Source organism: Mastomys coucha, unplaced genomic scaffold (assembly GCF_008632895.1).
Source record: "Mastomys coucha isolate ucsf_1 unplaced genomic scaffold, UCSF_Mcou_1 pScaffold5, whole genome shotgun sequence".
NCBI lineage: Eukaryota > Metazoa > Chordata > Mammalia > Rodentia > Muridae > Mastomys > Mastomys coucha.
In genome coordinates this window covers 25,865,205-25,884,069 of record NW_022196911.1, presented here as the reverse complement: position 1 = coordinate 25,884,069, position 18,865 = coordinate 25,865,205, and the positions used below count along the sequence as shown (strand labels likewise).

The 18,865-nt window shown below is 46.5% G+C and overlaps 1 protein-coding gene across 2 annotated transcripts in view; it reads left to right on the top strand.

The window, feature by feature from the left end:
- The window catches only part of Rab11fip3 (RAB11 family interacting protein 3), an 82,976-nt gene that overhangs the window by 1,211 nt on the left and 62,900 nt on the right, over window positions 1–18,865 (top strand). For both annotated transcript variants that reach the window (XM_031354578.1, XM_031354577.1), the window contains exon 2: window positions 5–505. In XM_031354578.1, the coding sequence (XP_031210438.1) occupies window positions 5–505 (501 nt within the window). The remainder of the gene's footprint in view (window positions 1–4; window positions 506–18,865) is intronic.

Below are 18,865 nucleotides of genomic sequence, written 5' to 3'. Positions count from 1 at the left end.
TGAGGAGCCCAACGCTCTGAACGCACCGTGCTTCTGGGCCAATGAACCAGATGAGCCCGACGCACCTCGCTGTTGGTCAGAGGAGCCGCAGGTGCTGTGCCTCTGGCCGGAGAAGCAGAACACTACGCGGTGCTGGCAGGAAGAGTCCGATGCACCCTGTTTCTGGCTCGAGGATCGAGAGGAACCCAAAATTTCATGTCTCCAATTTAAAGAGCCGGAGAAGCCCAAAGTCCCCTGCAGTTGGCCCGAGGAGCTGGAGGACTGCTGCCCTACTCGGGGCCTACCCCTAGAACCCTTGCTTGCCGACGACGACGAGCTGCTGCAGGCATGTCCTGGGCCACCCTTGGACCCCGGCCCGGCGTTGTCGCTGCCCAGCGAGCCCGGGACAGCTCAGGAGGAGGGTGCACGCCTCAGGACGGTATTCGACGCCCTGGACAGGGATGGGGATGGCTTCGTCCGCATCGAGGATTTCATCCAATTCGCCACGGTCTATGGGGCAGAGCAGGTAACAAACTGAGTACAGTTCTGGTTGGGAGAGGTGTCGCTGATTTCTTTTCAGGGTTATTTTCCCTGGAATCCCTTTTTCCCTCTCAGAGGAAGGTATACCCGAGAGTCAGGTGTCCCCTCCTCTAACGTTACACTTGCTGCTTACTTCCTAGATCTGAGAGTGGGGAACTCTGTTCAGTGCCTTGCTTCTGCTACCAGTGTTAGGACCTCAGAGGCCAGACTTGTAGATGCCTTTTCCAATAGAGTTAGTTTACTATGTGTTTACCATTTTTTTTGTACCGGATTTTGTTTGAGAGACGACGGTAATTAGTGGCCAGAAGGTTGTAGGCATTAAAAATGTTCATTTTAGCTGAAGATGTAGATCAGTGGAGATGTATTTGCCTCATGCTCACAGCCTGGATCTCAGTCCTTTGTATCACATAAAAGGATAGATAGATACTCTGCAGTAAAGCTGCAAGCTCAGCAAGCACAGGTGAAGCTGAAGCTGGGCATCGGTAGTTGCAGCATCTGTGAGGCTGAGATGGGATTGCTGGAAGTTCAAGGCCAGCTTAGTTCATGTAGTGAGTTCAGGACCAACTTGAGCTACAGAGACCCCATTTCAAAGTACATACATGCACATGTGCACACAGTCGCTAGAATCCACACAGAGTTCTGCACCATGATCAAGAAAGGGAAGGGACTGAGGCCAGCAGTTTCAGATGTAGCAGAGCCCATCCGGGCCTCCACCTCTCACAGGAGAGCTGAGATGTAGGGAAGGGTAAGAGAGGCACAGTTCATGTGCGAGGGTCCCACACATCCCCAGGAGCTCTTAGGGAAGCAGGATCAAGACCAAGGCCGTGTTGTTCTCCTCAGCACTTGTTTGGGGGTAAAGATGGGATCAGGGCTGTGTCTTTGCTGCAAACCAGAAGATACCAGCTAGGTCACAAATTCCCCTTTATTTTGTTTATGGGTTGTGGGGCTGCAGAGATGGCTCAGCTTACAACTGTCTGTAACTCCAGTTCCAGAGGATCTGACACCCTCACACAGACATATATGTAGGCCAAGCACTAGATGTACAGTTAAAAAGTTATTTATTAGCCAGGCAGTGGTGGCGCACTCCTTTAACCCCAGCACTTGGGAGGCAGAGACAGGCAGATTTCTGAGTTCAGGGCCAGCCTGGTCTAACAGAGTGAGTTCCAGGACAGCCAGGGCTATACAGAGAAACCCTATCTTGAAAAACAAACAAACAAACAAACAAACAATTTATTTATTTATTGGTTGGAAGTCCCTGAAAAGACACCAACTGTGTTACATGTTCTCCTTTATTTTATTTATTGGTTGGAAGTCTCTGAAATTTTCATCTGTTAATTTTCATGTTATTCATTTTTTACACATGCAGACATTTGTTAAGTGGGTGTTCAAGTACATTTGCATGTTTGAGTGGTCTTTAAAAAGAAGAAAGATAAAAATGAGTACACAGGAGGATGTCAGAATTGAGGTCAACATGGGTACATAGCAAGACTCTGTCTCTAAAAACTAAAGGAGGAAAAGGACAAAGTTGATATATTTCTATTTGTCATACTGTTTAAACCTCTCTATTTGCAGCATCCGTAGAGCAATTGGGAAGAATTGCTCTAGTTAACTTGGAGCTTCCTGCTGAGGTGACCCTGTGGGGCCCAGTGGCTTCTTACCATTGAGCCCTCTTGCTGGCCTTTCTCCTGGAGCTTGTAGTACTTTCTGTCTCTTTCCAGTGCTTGGCAGTTGTTTCCTGGTGTAGTGTGTCTTCTCTTTAAACTTATTCCTGCCTCTAGCTCCGGTCTGACTGGGAAGGCTAAGCCAGGCAGAGCTGCATTTGCTTGTTCCCATGACCCACTCTGCTGTTCTGCTCTCACTGTGTCATTGCTAGGTCTCTGGGGTGGTAATTAGCTAAGCGGGTCTCAGTCTTGCTTTACAGGTAAGAAGCTAGAAGCCTCCGAAAGGCTACATACCTTTCCCCAGGCCTCAGCGACTGTGCTGGAGCAGGGCTGGAGATTCTCTTTCTTTTTTTAGCTCTTAACCCCCAGATGACTCTGGAAGGCATTGCTCAAAAGTATTTCTATCAAGTTTCAGTTTAGTGAATCGTATAACATTCTCTTTGAGAAATGTCTTTGGTCATCTCCTCCCCAGTTTGATTACTTTGGGGAGGACTTGACCACACTTCTTCCCTATCCCCTTAACCCTTCTCCTCAAGAGGTCTCACCATGTAATTCTGGCTGGTCTAGAACTCACAGAGATCCACCTGTCTCTGCGCTACCATTCCCAGTGTTGCACAGTCCTGAATACAGATTGAAGTGATCAGAATTATTTGCTCTGATGGTTCCTGGTAGAATGTGCAGTTTGGGAAACCCCGAAGGCCAAGGATTTGTTGGAATGGAGTGTGGAGGGCAGTCTCCTAGGTCCTTTGGTTTTTTTTTTTAGCCTCTTGGGAGGAAGCAATATTGGGTTGGCTCAGCTTCCTGGACTTAGAGCCACCTCCTGGGTTGTGCAGGACACTTCTTGTTTTCTTTGAGTGCTCTTACTGTTCTGGAGTAGATAACACACAAAGGGATGAAAGTTAATCTTTCTGTGAGTGTAAGGTGAGCCTTCGTGACTCAGCTCTGCTGAATACATCATAGAGGAGCAAAGGCAGGAACATTAGCCAATAGTGCAGGAGTTTAGAGAAAAGCAGAACATTTCCACAATAAATGTAGTTTGAAATTGTTTGTTTGTTTGTTTGTTTGTTCGAAACAGGGTCTCACTATGTAGTTCTTGCTTTCCTGGAGCCAGGACACTGTAGAGCAGGCTGGCCTTGAACTCACAGAGATCCATCTGCTTCTACTTCCTGAGAGCTGGGATTAAAGGGACGTGCCACCATGCTCTGCTATATTTTGAAAATTTTTAAGATGAAAGAAATCTTGAGTGTACATAGTAGAGAGAGCTGGCGAGTGATGCCTCTCAGGCTGTCCCTTAAGTCCCAGTATTTTAGGACTCAGCCCATTTGGGATGTCTTTCCACTTCCTTTGCTTTTAAAAGGTTTATCATTACTTTATGTGTATAAGAGTCTGTGTGGGGCAGACATGCAGGTGCCTGCAGAGGTGGTCAGACACTCAAGCTGGAGTTACAGGATGCTGTGTGCCACTTGACGCGAGTGCTGGAAACTGCTTCGCATCTCCGGAAAAGCGGCAAGCCCTTCATCTCTGAGGTGTCTGTCTCGCCAGCCCCGCCCTTTCCAAAGCAGATTCCCAACTCCATTCCTGATGCTGTTGTAAGCTTTTTGTTTGTTTTTTCTTTTTTCTTTCTTCTTTTTTTGGTTTTTGGAGACAGGGTTTTTCTGTATAGCCCTGGCTGTCCTGGAACTCACTCTGTAGACCAGGCTGGTCTCGAACTCAAGAAATCCGCCTGTCTCTGCCTCTCAAGTGTCTGGGATTAAAGGCATGCGCCACCACTGAAGACCTTTAATAATTGATGCTGCTAATGTTTATCTGGTAATGATTCTGTATTTATCTTAAAAATAAGGATTTTTTGTTGTTGTCATTTTGGTTTTTTTTTTGTTGTTGTTTTTTGTTTTGTTGTTTTTGTTTGTTTTTGGAGACATGGTCTCAGTTTGTAGCCTGGCCGGGAACTCACTGAGACTTACTTGTCTCTGTCTCCCGGGTGCTAGGCTACCTAACCTAAGCGAAGGGTTTTTAGTTTAATATTTATTTATTCAGGGTGTACATGGACAGGTGTGCCAAGTGCTTGTGCACAGGTTCGAGGAGAACTTTGGGGAGCTTGGTATATCCTTCTGCTCGTGCTGTCGGGTCCTCAGGCTTGGCAGGGAGTACCTTCACCTACTGAGCCGTCTCTCTGCTCAGTTTTTATTTTTTAAATTTAATTTCTTTGAGAATGGAGGGGTGTCAGTGATGAGGAGGGTGGCCTTGAGCTCCTGATCCAACTGCCCCCATCTCCCAAGTGCTGGGATCCCAGGTGTGAGGCACTAGCTGGGCTCCAGTGTCTTTTATGTAATCTGTTTATGAAGGTAGCATTTTCAATTATTAAGCAGGTTGTCTGAATTTTTAATAGGAGCACTCCCATTTATAATAGAGATGGCTGTCATGCCTCTCTTTTCTCTTTCTCCCAAAGGGTCATGGTGTGTGTGGATCTGATTACCTCACCTGGTGGCAGATCAGGTGTGTGATACTGTCCAGTGTCACTCACAGGAGTCTGAAGGGGACAGGAGGAAGGGTGCATGGGCGCAGTAGAACTTTCTAGTTGCATCTCTTTCTTTCTTTTTCTTTTTTTCATTTTTATCTTTTTCTTTTAGGCAAGGGCTCAGATATCCTAGATTTGCCTTCAGCCGACTTTGTAGTGGAGGCTAACCTTGAACTTCATCTCCCTTGCTTCTATCTCTGAGTGCTTGGACTGTAGGTATATGCCGTCCATAACACTCGTTTTTATGTGGTGCTGGGTGTTGAACTCAGGGCTTCTGAATTGTGGGAAGGGGTTGGTCCCTTTTTTGCTTGCCTTCTTGTTGTTGTTGTTTATTTTTTGATATGGATTCTCTATAGAGCCCTGGCTGTCCTGGAACTCACTCTGTAGACCAGGCTGGCCTCGAACTCAGAAATCCACCTGCCTCTGCCTCCCAAGCGCTGAGATAAAAGGCTTCACCACCACTGCTCTTATTATTGCTTTTAAAAAGAATCAGTGGTAATTGGAAAAGAGTATGTTTGCATTTTATTTTTACAGCATTTACTTTTCTGTTTTGATTTTTTGAGACGGGGTTTCCCTGTATAGCCCTGGCTGTCCTGGAACTCTCTCTGTAGATCAGGCTGGCCTTGAACTCAGAAATCTCCCTGCTTCTGCCTCCTGAGTGCTGGGACTAAAGGAGTGTGCCACCACTGCCTGGCAGCGTTTGCTTCTTAACAGCCATTGCTCCTTTCCGGCACACTCTGGTTGGAGCCATGAGTGCTCTGGTTCTGGAAGACACAGTTTGTCCTTCATAGCACTCAGAGAAGGAGCTGCAGAGGCGAACCCACTTATGTGTCCGTTTCTCATTCCTTTGCCAGAGGCAGTTGATAGTTCTTAGGGTTGTTTGAGACTGTGGTTAATTTTTCTCTTGTTATTTCCTGTCTCTGTCCTACCTTGGGTTAAAGTGTCTGTGTATAGGAATGAAAATGGCCTTGTGTGGCCAGACTTGGTGTCACACAGCCTTTAGTCCTAGTGTTTAGGACACAAAAACAGGCAGATCTCTGAGTTAGAGGCTAGCCTGGTCTATGTAGTGTGTTCTAGGTCAGCTAGGGCTACACAGTGAGATCCTGCCCCCCCAAAAGGGAAGAGAGAAAGAAAAGAAGAAAGGGAGGGAGGGAAAGAAAATGGCCATTTGTGGACTTAGATATGTGTGGGGGCAGAGAGAGAGAGAGAGAACACAAACAACCTTGAGGGAATGTGTGTACCTCTGTGTTGACAGAATTGCCAAAATCAGATGAAGTTCTTGTTTGTGTTTGGATAACAGATAGCTGTGTTAGCATCTAAAAAAAGAACCTGTTTTGTCTTCTAAAAGTAACACATGCTTATTATCAAGCAAAGTTCCCAAAAACAGTGCCGTGAAACACAAGACAGTGTGGGCATCGTAGGTCAGAGCTTTAATCCAGCATTTAGGAGGCAGAGGGGAATAGGTCTTTGTAAGTTGAGGGCCAAACTGACCTATAGGTGAGTCGCATTCCAGCAAGGGCTACATACTATAAATAAATAATAAATACAAATAAAACTTGCAGGGAGGTGGTAAAGATGGTGGTGGTGGGTGGTACTTGCCTCAATCCCAACATTCAGGATGTAGACACAGACAGATCTCTTGAGTTTGAGGCCACCCTGGTCTATAGAGTATTTCAGGACAGCTAGGGTTATCCTGAGAAGCCCCGCCTTGAAAAAACAAAAAATAAAAATTAAACAACAAAATAAAGATTATTATTTGGACTAGAAAGGTGGTGCACTGGTTCAGTGCATATCTCGCTCTTGGTGAGGCCACAGGTTTGGCTCCCAGCACCTGACTCAAGTGCCTCACAACTGCCCGAAACTTCAGCTCATAGAGGTGCCATGCCTCTGGCCTTCACAAGTACTCACATGTGCATACCCACACAGACTCATAAGTAAAAACAGTCATTATAAGTCTTTATTCTAAGAACACAGAGGCCAGGTGTGGTGGCCTTTTGCTGTGATACCAACATTAGGGAGGTCAAGGCAGGGAATCTGATGTGAGTTCAAGGCCAGCTTTAGTAAGACCTGTTTCAGCACTAACAACAGGTAAAGGGATCACAAAATCTAACAAGTGTGTGGCCAGTATCTGCTTCTGGGAAGATTATTACATCATTAGTATATTTCCTTTCAATTTCTTGTTTATTTTATTATTTTTTTTATTATTTATTTATTTATTTATTTACTTATTTATTTTGAGACAGGGTTTCTCTTTGTAGCCCTAGCTGTCTTGGAACTCACTTTGTAGACCAGACTGGCTTCGAACTCAGAGATTTGCCTGTCTCTGCCTCCCCAGTGCTGGGACTAAAGGAGTGTGCTACTATGCCCAGCTTCAACATTTTATAAATTAAAATTTATTTTATTTTATTTTTGGAGTTGTGGGACATGCCTTTTTGTGGAATGTTGGCTTTGAATTTCCAGTCTAGCCTTGAACTGATTCTCTTGTCTCTCTGAGTGCTGGGATTATAGGTGTACCTTACCATACCAGTTTTTCCTTTTTTTAAACTGAAGTTCTCGTGTGTGTGTGTGTGTGTGTGTGTGTGTGTGTGTGTGTGTGTGTTCGTGCGCTTATACTTTATTATTTTATGTGTATGGGTACTTTGAGCTCCTCTGCCTCTGCCTTCCAGTATGTATTATAGGACATTACACACAAAAATATGCTATACTAATCTGTATGTATGCTATAATAACCACAGGCATGTGCCCCATGTCTTGCTATCTCACTTTATTTTGCCCATATTTTTGCTGAGGTAGGTGTCAGTAGGCAGCTCAGACTACCGTTATGCTCAGCCTCCTGCCCTCCTGCTTTCCCCTCCTGTGTAGAGGCCTGTGCCCCTCACCAGGCTTTGTAAGCAAGTGGAAGCTTCTACTACCTTAAGTCCCTGGGCTAATAAGTGGAACATTGTGCCTAGGGAAATGTTGTAACTGTTGTTTAGGTTACATTAAGCAGCCTGCCAGGAAACTGATTACTCACACTTTTTGAAGTTAAATGGTAATTTTAATTTTACTAACTGGTTCAGCACCAATAAAAGCGAGCAAAAGTCCACTTGATTAGAAAGATTAACATTTCCTTGGAAAGAAAACCAGCCAACCAGCCAGACTTTCTCACTTAAAGCTTGAGATTGCAGGAGATGTTGGCTTTGAATTTCTGCTTTTCCTCAGCATAAGCTCTCTGTGTAGCCAGGCTGCCCGGGGCTGCTGGCTTACCTCAGCCTCTGCAGTGCTGGGATCCTGGGCTTGGCTCCCAGGGTTGATTTCTCAGTGCATTCTTCTTGCTCAGGGGCCCTGGTGAGTCTGGGCCCCAGCATACTAGTGTACTGGAATCTTTTATGTAGCTAATTGACTGCAGCTAGGGTGCAATGCAGACTCTCACACATGGCAAACAAGTGTCCTCCCCGCAGGATCCCCCAGCTGCCCCCAGCCTGTTGTCATTGTGAAATAGTATTCTCACCTATAAAATTAACCTCCAGAACTGTGCAATTGAGTTAACAAACCCCAAAATATTAAAAACAAAACCCACCTGCCTCAGAATGTTTAAAATACGTTCTTATTTGTGTTGGTTGCACTCATATGGCTCTAGGGTAAGGCCAACTGCCTTCAGAAGTCAGCCAGGTGCCTGTGCCCGGGGTCTTTGCCTTCTCTTTTTTCTTAGTTGTTTTAAAAAAAGATATATATTATTTTCAATTTTGTATATGTGTATAGTCTGTGTGTATTTGTATGCATGTGAGTGCAGGTGCCCAAGACTAGAGGCATAGGGTACCCCTGGAATGGGAAGTTACAGGCTTTTGCCAGCCAGCTAACATTGGTTCTGGGAAATCAAACTGGTCCACGGAACTAGTTCTAGGACAGCCAAGGCTACATATAGAGAAACCGTCTCAAAGAACAAAAACTAAATAAATGAGTTCCTGTTGCTGTTCCAGAGGACTTGCCATTGTTGAGTAGCCCACAGCTCCCTGTAACCTCAGCTCCTGGGGATCGGCTACCCTTTCCGGCCTCACAGGCATTGCACGTAAGAACACATACCCCTCCCATGGACGTGTTATTAACAAGAATACACTCTTTTATAAACTTAAATGCACATCCTGTTGATGGAGGCCTGTGGAAGCTGGCTCCCCCACATTGCAGATGAGGGTGTAAATGGTCTAGACCTCCGGAGCAGACCCTGCCACTGTCTCCACATCTACTCTGCAACTTAGTGTTGCCATGTTAATGATGTACCCAGAGCATGAGCCTCCACAGCTGTAAATCTGTTACGAGATGAAGGGAAAAAAGGAAATCTCAGGATCCACCCACCCAGCCAAGAGCTCTGCTGATGCAAACACAAAACTTTTGTGACCCAACAGAGACACAGCGTGTTTGTTTATTTTGGAGGTAGGGTCTCATCTAGCCCTCTTGGTCTCAAACTTGTTTTTAGTTGAGGATGACCTTGAGCTTATGATCCACCTGCCTTCTTCCTGAGTGCTGACCTTACAGGCGTGTGACTCCCCATAGGTGTCACTGTGCCTATGCCAGTTTACATGGTGTCGAGGCTAGGCTCAAACCCAGGGCTTCGTTCATGCTCAGCAAGTGCTCTACCAACTAAGCCACTTACCCTGTCCTGGAGAGTGATTTCTGGGCTCTACTATTGAAGAAGAAAGTACACGCTCATATGTGAATGTAGGCACTGGGTCCTATAGGATTTTCATGTAGGAGGTACCCAGAGTAGCCACATTGCAGGGTCACAGGGGGTTAGCTCACCAGGGGTTCCTGGAGGGCTGGGGCAGGGGTAGTAGGGCTTCTGTTTAATGGGGATGAAGTTCTCTGGGGAAGATGGATGAGAGTGGTGTCTGCATGGAGTGCACACATCTTTGGTTCAGGTCTTTTTTTTTTTTTCTTTTTTTTTTCTTTTTTTTTCTGAGTCGGGGTTTCTCTGTGTTGCCCTGGCTGTCCTGGAACTCACTCTGTAGACCAGGCTGGCCTCCAGCTCAGAAATCTGCCTCTGCCTCCCAAGTGCTGGGATTAAAGGCGTGCACCACCACTGCCCGGCTTTGGTTCAATTCTTACTACTGCAAAAGCAAACACAAAACAATCCCCATATGGTGGCATAAACAATGACTTTAGAAGGTTTTTTTGAAAGAGAAATAGGGTCATACATAGCCCAGGCTGGCCTTAGATTTACCATGTAGCTGAGGATAACCTTGAACTTTTGATTCTCTTGCTTTCACCTTCCCTGGTTTAATGTGGTGCTGGGGATCGAACCCAGGGCTTTGTGTTAGGCAAGCTCCTTGCCAAATGAGCAACATCCTGGCCCTGTAAATGTGAAAAGAATGGTGTTTCACATTTTTGTAAGAACTGGGCCGGTGTCTGATTGTATAGGCAATCTTGTACTGTGTAGCTGCCAGAAACCTATTCAGTGTGAACAGGAAAGCCGACTCTTCATAGCCTGAGATTCTGATCTTACAGTACTACGGGTCCCCATGCCTCACCTTCACCCTGGGCTGCCACAGCACTGGGAGCACTGGAGGGAGCTACTGTTCTGCCCCCTCCCGACCCCTCCCCCCACTTCTGCCTGCTGGGGGGTTGGCTTCAGCGTCTGTGTGTGTGTGTGTGTGTGTGTGTGTGTGTGTGTGTGTGTGTCCTGGGTAACCTACTGGGACTGCTGGGCCACCCAAGATGAGACTTAGCCTAAGTAGGCAGCTCCCTAACTGCTACTGTGCCTTCTTGGGCTAGCTCTGAACTACCTGTGCAGCACTTGGAACGCATTCATCCTTTGCAGGTTTTTCCACCAAGCACTTTTTTTTAACAAACTGTTGTTTGTTTGTGTTTTGTTTTTTTTGAGATAGGGTTTCTTTATGTAACCTTGGCTGTCCTAGATCTGTAGACCAGGCTGGCCTCTGCCTCCTAAGTGCTGGGATTTAGGGTGTGGGTCACCATGCCAGGCTAACACTGTTTTTTTTTTTTCCCCTCAATTTATTGTATTTATTCCAGTGTTCACAATATTTACTTGGAACCCTTCTGTTAACCCTTTAAAACCTCAGGCCTGTTAGTGGTGCCCCCTGACCTCAGTGAACAGAGAGTCACAGTTCAGACCTCAGGCCCATCTGGTCTGACAGGGTTCTTGCTACATTTTGACTTAGGCTCGCCACTTTCCTTTTTGTTCTTTAGTTTTAAATTTCAATTTAATTTAATCGCGTCAGGCCGTATACTTCATGTGAGGTTAGGAGCACTTGCTTCCCTTGCTGGGAACTGGTTTGGTTTCCTGCACTCATATTGGACAGCTCACAACTGCCTATGACTCAAGGTCTAAGGGTCTGATTTCCTTTTCTGGCCTTCATGGCCACGCACACAGATACATATATACATAATGTAAAATAATTTGTAAAAAGAACCCAAGTTTAGGGAGGGTTATATGGTAAGAAAAAAATCTGTTTAAAAAAAAAAGCTGGATGACAGCCAAGTGGTATCATGAGATCGTCTAGGGTTACCAAAGCTAACTTGATAGATGTGAAACGGTAATATGAATAATAGACACATGGACACAAATATAAAGTGAGACTAGATCTTACCACTGGCCTGAGACTAGAAGGATCCAGGCTGTCTGCCTTCCTGCCTGGCCACTTCCCAGTGTATGACTGGCAGGGCATCCAGTGGGGAAAATACACAAGTTCTTACAGCCATTGGAACAGATGAGTGAGATGCAGAGAGCATGCTCAGAAGCACTGGAATGAGGTCAGCTAACAGCCTCCTGAAAAGCCCACTAGGAAAAACTACAGAGACTCCCAGGATCTGGGAGGTGTGAATGATTGGGCAAATGGGCTTCCAGAAGAAATAATGTGGATGTATACAGCGGAGTAGACCAGGAAAGGCGTAGGCAGGTCCAGCACAGTTCATGAAGGCATGGGGTGTCACACCTTACAGAGCAGAGGGTGACGACGTCCAGAGGTGTTCCCCAGGAAGACCCTGGACCTGGGGGTTAAGGTCAAGGCTGACACAGTGATACAGGACCAGCAGCAGAAGGGAAATCTACCAGCCCTCAAGCAAGTCTGGGAAGAGCTACTGATGGTGTACTTCTTGAGAAGGTGCCATCTGTTTGAGCACAAGCTTTTTGGGTGGCTCCAAAATAAACTCCTAAGACTCAAGCTTCCAGCCTGAGGCTGGCTGCTGCACCTGCTTCCCCGACATGACTGAGTGCAGCAGAGTCGTGCCACCTGGCCTGATTCTCTGCATGAACTGTTCTGTATGGAGCTGTGATTGGAGCACTCTGGGAGTGTCTCAGAAAGTAGAGACCTGTGTGTATTGACACAAGGACTGTTTTCCTATCTACAAAGTGATTGTTAAATTTAAGGGAACAAATTTGAAAGTCTTGCCAACCTTGGGATCAGGCAGGCCTGAGTTTTATCAGCTCATGCCTGCTCCCTTCTTCACTTGGTGCTTTTTGAGTCTCTTGGGCATTGGGCAGTGTCCTATGTAGTGAGTGAGACTGGCCCGTTCCTTTTCTCTAGGCAGCGGGCAGGTCATCTCTAGTGCTGGAAGGTGGAGGTAGGTAATTTGGAGGTTGTATAACTGGGAACCTGACCTACTTAGGAAAGCTCCTTCCTATGGGGAAGCAAGTGCTTTGCTTTTTATTTCTGAGATGGGAGAGGGTCTCGTGTAGGTCTCGCTGCCTCTTAGCTTCTGTGTAGCTGAGTCTGATGGTGACCCCTCGATCCCCAGCACGCGGCATTACAGCATGCGCTGCCACACCATTGAGGCAATTTCTGAGCTTGCATTCTAAATAGTATTAGTAGAGGCAGTGAGTGAGAGGAGAAGGGGCCTTCATTGGTGGAGAGGAGAGGCTGTAGCTGTATGAAAGGGGGTCTTAGAATTTAAGTAGGGGACAGGTAATGAGATTCAGGGTTTTACAGGGCTCGGTTTGGAGAGGTAAGGTGTGGGCAGGAGCAGATGGTCAGGAGGTCAGTTCATGGTGCTCCTGCTGAAGAGACCGAGTGACAGGGAGAAGTGGAGCTAAGAGAACCTACAGGGGAACTCCTGCCAGGACAGCTGGGCAGAGGCTGTGGGAGGAAGACTCACCCAGGGGTTCTCAGGCCTTTCTTCTCCTGCAACTAGAGGAGAGCCCATAGGTCCGAGATGTGATTGATTGATAGTACAGGGGTTGGAGCATCCTCAGCAGCATGGAACAGGAAGTCCTGCTGAAATCCAGAACATAGGGTGACACTAGGCTGGGTGTCACCTCCGTAGTGCCTCTTGTGCTGCTCCCTGGATGCAGACACTCCACCTCTCTTGCTCTTCTTTGTAAGGCACTGCCCTATCGCCCCTTCTCTGCTGGCTGCAGGAGCTCAGATACCTGGGTTGAGTGGAGATGCCACAGTTGGCAATGTCAGGTCCCCCAGCATGGTCGTGGCCTGTAGCAATGCTGGTGGCAGCAGTGTTGCTTGGTAATTCCCTAGAAAAGTCTTTATGCAGCTCTGGGCCCAGTGGTCCTGCAAAAAGACTCTGTTTACTGCAGAGATGAGGCCCTATTTCTCCCCTTGTTGGGCTCATAATTAATTAATTAATTAATTTTGTGACAGGATTTCTCTTATGTGGCTGTCCTGGAACTCACTTACGTAGGCCAGGCTGCCCTCGGACTCATAGTCTACCTGCCTCTGCCTCCCTAATACTGAGATTAAAGGCATGCACCACAACACCAGACATAATTTTATTAGGTGAAAAGCTAGCAAGGCATGTGTTGGGTGCGTGGAGGGTAGCACAGGCCTGACCCTAGCACTAGATCAGAAGCCAAAGTTATCCTTGTTTATTAGATAGAGAATTTGAAGTCAGCTTTGGCTTCATGAGACCCTGTCTAAGGAACTTTTAAAGAAGGAAAAGTTTATTTTACCTTCTAGGGGGTCCTCTCAACCTGCCTCTGTAGATGAACACTGAGAGCTGCCTCGTTTCCTTTGTACATGCAGGTGGAAAAGCATCTCTGATGGTTTTCTGGTAGATTACCTGTTATTTTACTTGGTAAACTGGTAGACACTTTCAGAAGTTGGAAGATACTTAAAGTCTTTCTGGATTACTAAATCTGTATTTCTCTTTTATTTATTTAGAGATAAGATCTCACTCTGTAACCCTGGCTGTCCTGGGATTCACTATGTAGACCAAGCCAGCCTTGAATTCACGGAGATCCTCCAGCTGGGGTCAAAGGCATATCTCACCACACCCAGCACTCCACTTGTTATGAAAGGTTCATTATGAGTGGCTTAAAAGCTTGAGATTCATTGAGGCGTGAAACTGCATTCTACCAAACTTGGCAGCATGAGGAGAAAGAAGCCAGTCTCAGACACGAACATCCTTTGGGTTCTGTAGGAGCTCCTTGTTTTCTCCTTCTCCTACGGCCAGTGAAGTCACTGTGGGTGTGATTCAGAGTTCGAAGCACCCCAATTCCCAAAGATATTTTCACTTGAAGAAAGAGAGAGAGGTTCCTTTGCTTCGCTGTAGGATTCTGGCTGTTGTCTCTGGTACGGTCCAGGGGCTGTCTCATCAAAGTCGTTTCAGACAGATCCTTTTGCCCTTGATGGGAAAGAAACTCACCACTCTCAGCCCTTTCTGACCTGGGTCCCATGTATTTTAGGTTGGCCCTCAACTTACTGTGTAGTGGGAGATAATCTTGGAAGTCACATCTTTCTGCCTCTACCCCTCAAGCAGTAGGGTTCTAGATGTGAGAGACCACACCCCACTTATATAGTTCTTAGGAGTTCATGCTCGCTGAGCAGACACTGCCTTTGAGCTACATTCTCAGCCCAGGCAAATCACTCAGATGGTGCTGTTTCAATTTCCAGTTTGGACCAGAGGCACGGCACACTGAAAGGGTCAAGTGGGCATTCCTAGTGCTAGCTCTGCTCTGCGACAGGCTGGCTGCCTTTGTTGCACTTCCTCCTCACCCAGAACCAAGGATCCCCGACCTGGGGTCATTATTTTGAATCCTCATGATTCAGTAGTGTGTTAACTAGTGCTCTCTGTCACCAAAGCCAATGTGTGTTAGGCATGCACAGCCAGGTGTGGCCACTGAGATTTCACTGGGAATAGACATGCTGCCCTCTACTACTTTTGGTAAACTGCTGAGAAATTTTACAGGTCTATACTTGGTGAAGATAAATTACTTTAAATACCTTGTAATAAAGTAGTCCCTGAGCCAGGTTCTCTGGCTTCTACTACAGACTCACTCCATAGGTTTAAATCCCACCGTGATCTGGGTCTAGACTTCGGTTGGTGCCGGGCCTCTGAGCCTGATTACCAGGCACCCGGGCAGTATCCATGCTGCCTCTTGAACTGTGAATTCTGTTTAATGCTTGTCTGATGTAGTAACTGTTCCTGCTGGGAAGATCTGGGGAGTGAGGATAGGATGGTAGCAGGAACTACAGATCTAACCAAGGCCTTTGGCTCCTTAATTCAGTGAGGTCTGCTCTGACCTGGGACTCTCGTAATCCCAAACCAGAGGTTCCTGAGTTTGGAGACATCAGCTCACCGGCAGAACATGCTAAACAACACTGGGCTTTGTCTTCAAGTTTGAGTCAGTGGTACAGCCAGTGTAGGCGCAATCCAAAGCGGTGCTTCTGGCTGCCTGAGGATCCTGGAGGACTAGAGAGGGCCTTGTCTATTTACCCCAGACAGTTTTTTGGGGCAGACAAGGAGACACCTTCATAGGTAATTCTACCTACTTGTAAGGTCAGACCTTTCTCTGAAAAAAACTCATTCTTTAAGAGTTGGGGGTGCTTGAGCTTAGTTGTTTTTGTTGTACGAGTGATGGAACTCAGGACTTTGTACATGCTTTTCCACCAAGCTACACACCAAGCTTGGGGTGCGTGAATGTGGAACAGAAGCTGGGTTCCTTTCTTTAGTGCCTCTTAGCACGGGTTGTTAGTCTGATATGAGGTCTGTCCCTAGGTATCAGGAGTTTGGCAGGAGACAGCTTTGAGACCAGGAAGGAATTTGGTGAGAGGGGTTGAGTTTTATCTTTTAGAAATTAATTGTATTACTCTTATTATTTTAGTGTATGTGTGTTTTGCTATGTGTATGTCTGCATATGTGTCTCTGCACTATATATATGCACCTGAGGAGGCTAGAAGAGGGCAGCATGTCTGGAACTGCCTTTTGGGTGCTGGGAGTAAAACTGAGTCCTCTGGAAGAGTAGCCAGTGCTCATTAACTGCTGAGCCATCTCTCTAACCCCCAGTTTTACCTTTATAACTTATTTATTACTTGCTACTGTGTATAGCAGGCTTGAGGCTGTACGTGTGGACTGTGGCACGTGTGGAGGTCAGAGGGCAGCTATGTTAAGTCAGTTCTTTGCTTCCTCCTTTACGTGGCCGTGGGGGATTGGACTCAGGTCATCAGGTTGTCTGGTAAGGGCTTTACCCAGTGAGTGGTGTTACTAGCCTGATGTTCAGTTAGATGTGAGGGACTCCAAGCTAGTTGTTCTCTACATGGGCCTGCCATGGTGTGTGCATAGGCGGCCTGGTGTGCAGGGGTGAGAGTGATGGGTCTAGGTGGCTGGGGGTGGGACCTTTGTTGCTGATCCAGAATTGTGTCCTGTGGCTTCAGTCAGTTCTCTGGGGACAGAATCTCTACAGTCTTGTCCAATAGATGAAGTTGCTGGGCAGGGTCCTGCTCCTGTATGGCTTAGGCTCAGTTAGTCTAAAGTACTCTCAAAAGGACATTTTAGTGTGATGGCTCACTAGATAAAGGCAACCTGAGGTCAATCCCTTGGACTCAAATAGTGGAAGGAGAGAGCTGGCGCCAGCAAACTGTCCTCTGACTTCCACACTCACGCTGTGGCAAGCACACAGCTCCTCAAACAAATAAGTAAATAGTAAATGTAATTTTTTTTTTTTTTGGTTTTTCGAGACAGGGTTTCTCTGTATAGCCCTGGCTGTCCTGGAACTCACTCTGTAGACCAGGCTGGCCTTGAACTCAGAAATCCGCCTGCCTCTGCCTCCCAAGTGCTGGGATTAAAGGTGTGTGCCACCACCACCCGGCAGTAAATGTAATTTTTAAATGTTGAGAAAATTTGAGTGAGTGCAAATTTTGACTTGGAGAAAGTATTTTCTCTTCCCTTTGGAGCCTTTTGGAACTCTACAGGGTGTGGTTATCAAAAGGAGACTGACCCCTAGTGGGTGGCGTCCTGTTGCTTCCCTTCCTGAGGACCTTAGCATTCAGGTATGGGTGCCTCTGTGGGCTTCTTCAGTGGGAGACAGTCAGGGAGCCATGAGAACTTGTTTTTTGTGTCACTGGATTATTTTAGTGACTAAGTTTGTTAGGCTGTGTTCAGTCAGGGATGAGAAGTGCAGGTGGTGGTTTGTGTGTGTCAACAGACACCCTGGTAATCTCTGCCTTCATTTTGTCTCTTTTCTTTCCTTTGGGTCACCAAAGGAAATGCATGGTAGGCATGTTAATCCCTTAAGGAGGTCCGTGTAGCTGGGTGGTGACAGCGCACGCCTTTAATCTCAGCACGTGGGAGGCAGAGGCAGGTGGATTTCTAAGTTCAAGGCCAGCCTGGTCTACAGACAGAGTTCCAGGACAGCTAGGGCCACACAGAGAAACCCTGTCTCAATAAATAAATAAATAAATAAATAAATGTATATCTGTGTAACCTCTCTACCCCCCTTTAAGCTCTGAGGCACAGAAAATAAGGCATTGTTCTAAACCTGTAGTCACCTTGGATTTTAGGAAAAACAGAGTCTTAGACTCCCTCTCCCCCAGTGAGGACCAACAGTACTTCTCTTTGGGGGGAAGTAATCTGGAAGACATGTGAACGAGTCAGTGTCCCTTCTAGAGACTAAGTTAGTTTATAGGACCAAATCATTGGAGGATCTGAGCTAGGACAGTGATGGACCAGAGATAGTTGGGGATTTGACCAAGTGCTCAGTTGACCAAGTGCTTAGTTGGTCATTCCTCTTGCCCTCCACTTAAACCTAAGCTTCATCTTAGCACTCTGAAGATGGATTTGGAGTCATGGAATGCCTTTATTTGTTCCTCCCCTCAGTGTGGCCACAGTGAAGAAGTCTCCACTTTCCTCCATTACTAATGCCTTTAATTGGGGCATGAGAATGGGTGGGCAGCTGAGCCCAGGTCGTGGCTGACCTAGCCAAAAAGCAATGAGTGGCCTCTCTAACTAGCAGTGGCTTGGATTCCTCCTGTGTCCCCTCACATGACAGAGGTCATTACCATTTTTTGTTGAGCTTTCCTCGGAGAGTGCTGTCACCTCTGTAGCTTGGTTTCCCCTTTCCACTCTGATCCCCCATTCTTCTTCACATGTGTACTAAGTTAACTTCATCCTAGCTGGAGCGGTTGATCTGCTCAGATATGGGTGGAAGCCAAGAGAAAGTCTTTATTAGCCAGCCAGCGACTTCACTGGTCTTTAGGATCCCGGTGAAGCACCGAGTCTTTCTCAGGGAGAGCTTTTAAGCACAAGAACCATGGTCTGGGTTGACATGCTTCAGTTGTCAAGGACAGTTAGCCAGAAGCAGAACTAGAGAAGCCCAAAGCAAGGTGAGCACATTGAGAGACTTTCCCAGAGCTGTGGACTTTGATGGATTAGGTCTTCCATTTACTCTTGGCAGGTGGTGCTGTCTGTGTGCTGCTTTATGGCCTGAATGGCACTTCCATCATGGAGTCAGTTGTGCTAAGGGCTGGGGGCCTTGTATACTTTCTGCTCTTGGAATGAGATCCCTTTATGTAATGGTCACTTCACAGCTCACTGACTGGGGAGAAATGAGCAAGCCACACAGCCTGGACATTCTTGGTGCCTTAACTCTGGTGTATTTTGTTTTATTTGAGAGGGATCTCATGTAGCCTGGGCTGACATACTCATTAGGTAGAAGTCCTTGCTTCCCTAGTGCCGAGGACACAGGCTTACAGCCACGTGACACTTTTTCCAGCTTTGCTGCTTTTTTCTTTTAATAAAAAATATTATTTGTGTTTTCCCTGCATGTATGACTGTATATCAAGTGTGTGCCTGGTATCAACAGTGCCCAGAAGAGGGTGTTGAATCCTCTGGAATTACAAATGGCTATGAACTACCATGTTAGTGCTGTGGGTCCTAGGAATTGAACCCAGGTCTTCTGGAAGATCCTCTAATAACTTTTTTGTTGTTGTTGTTGGTTTTTTTTTTT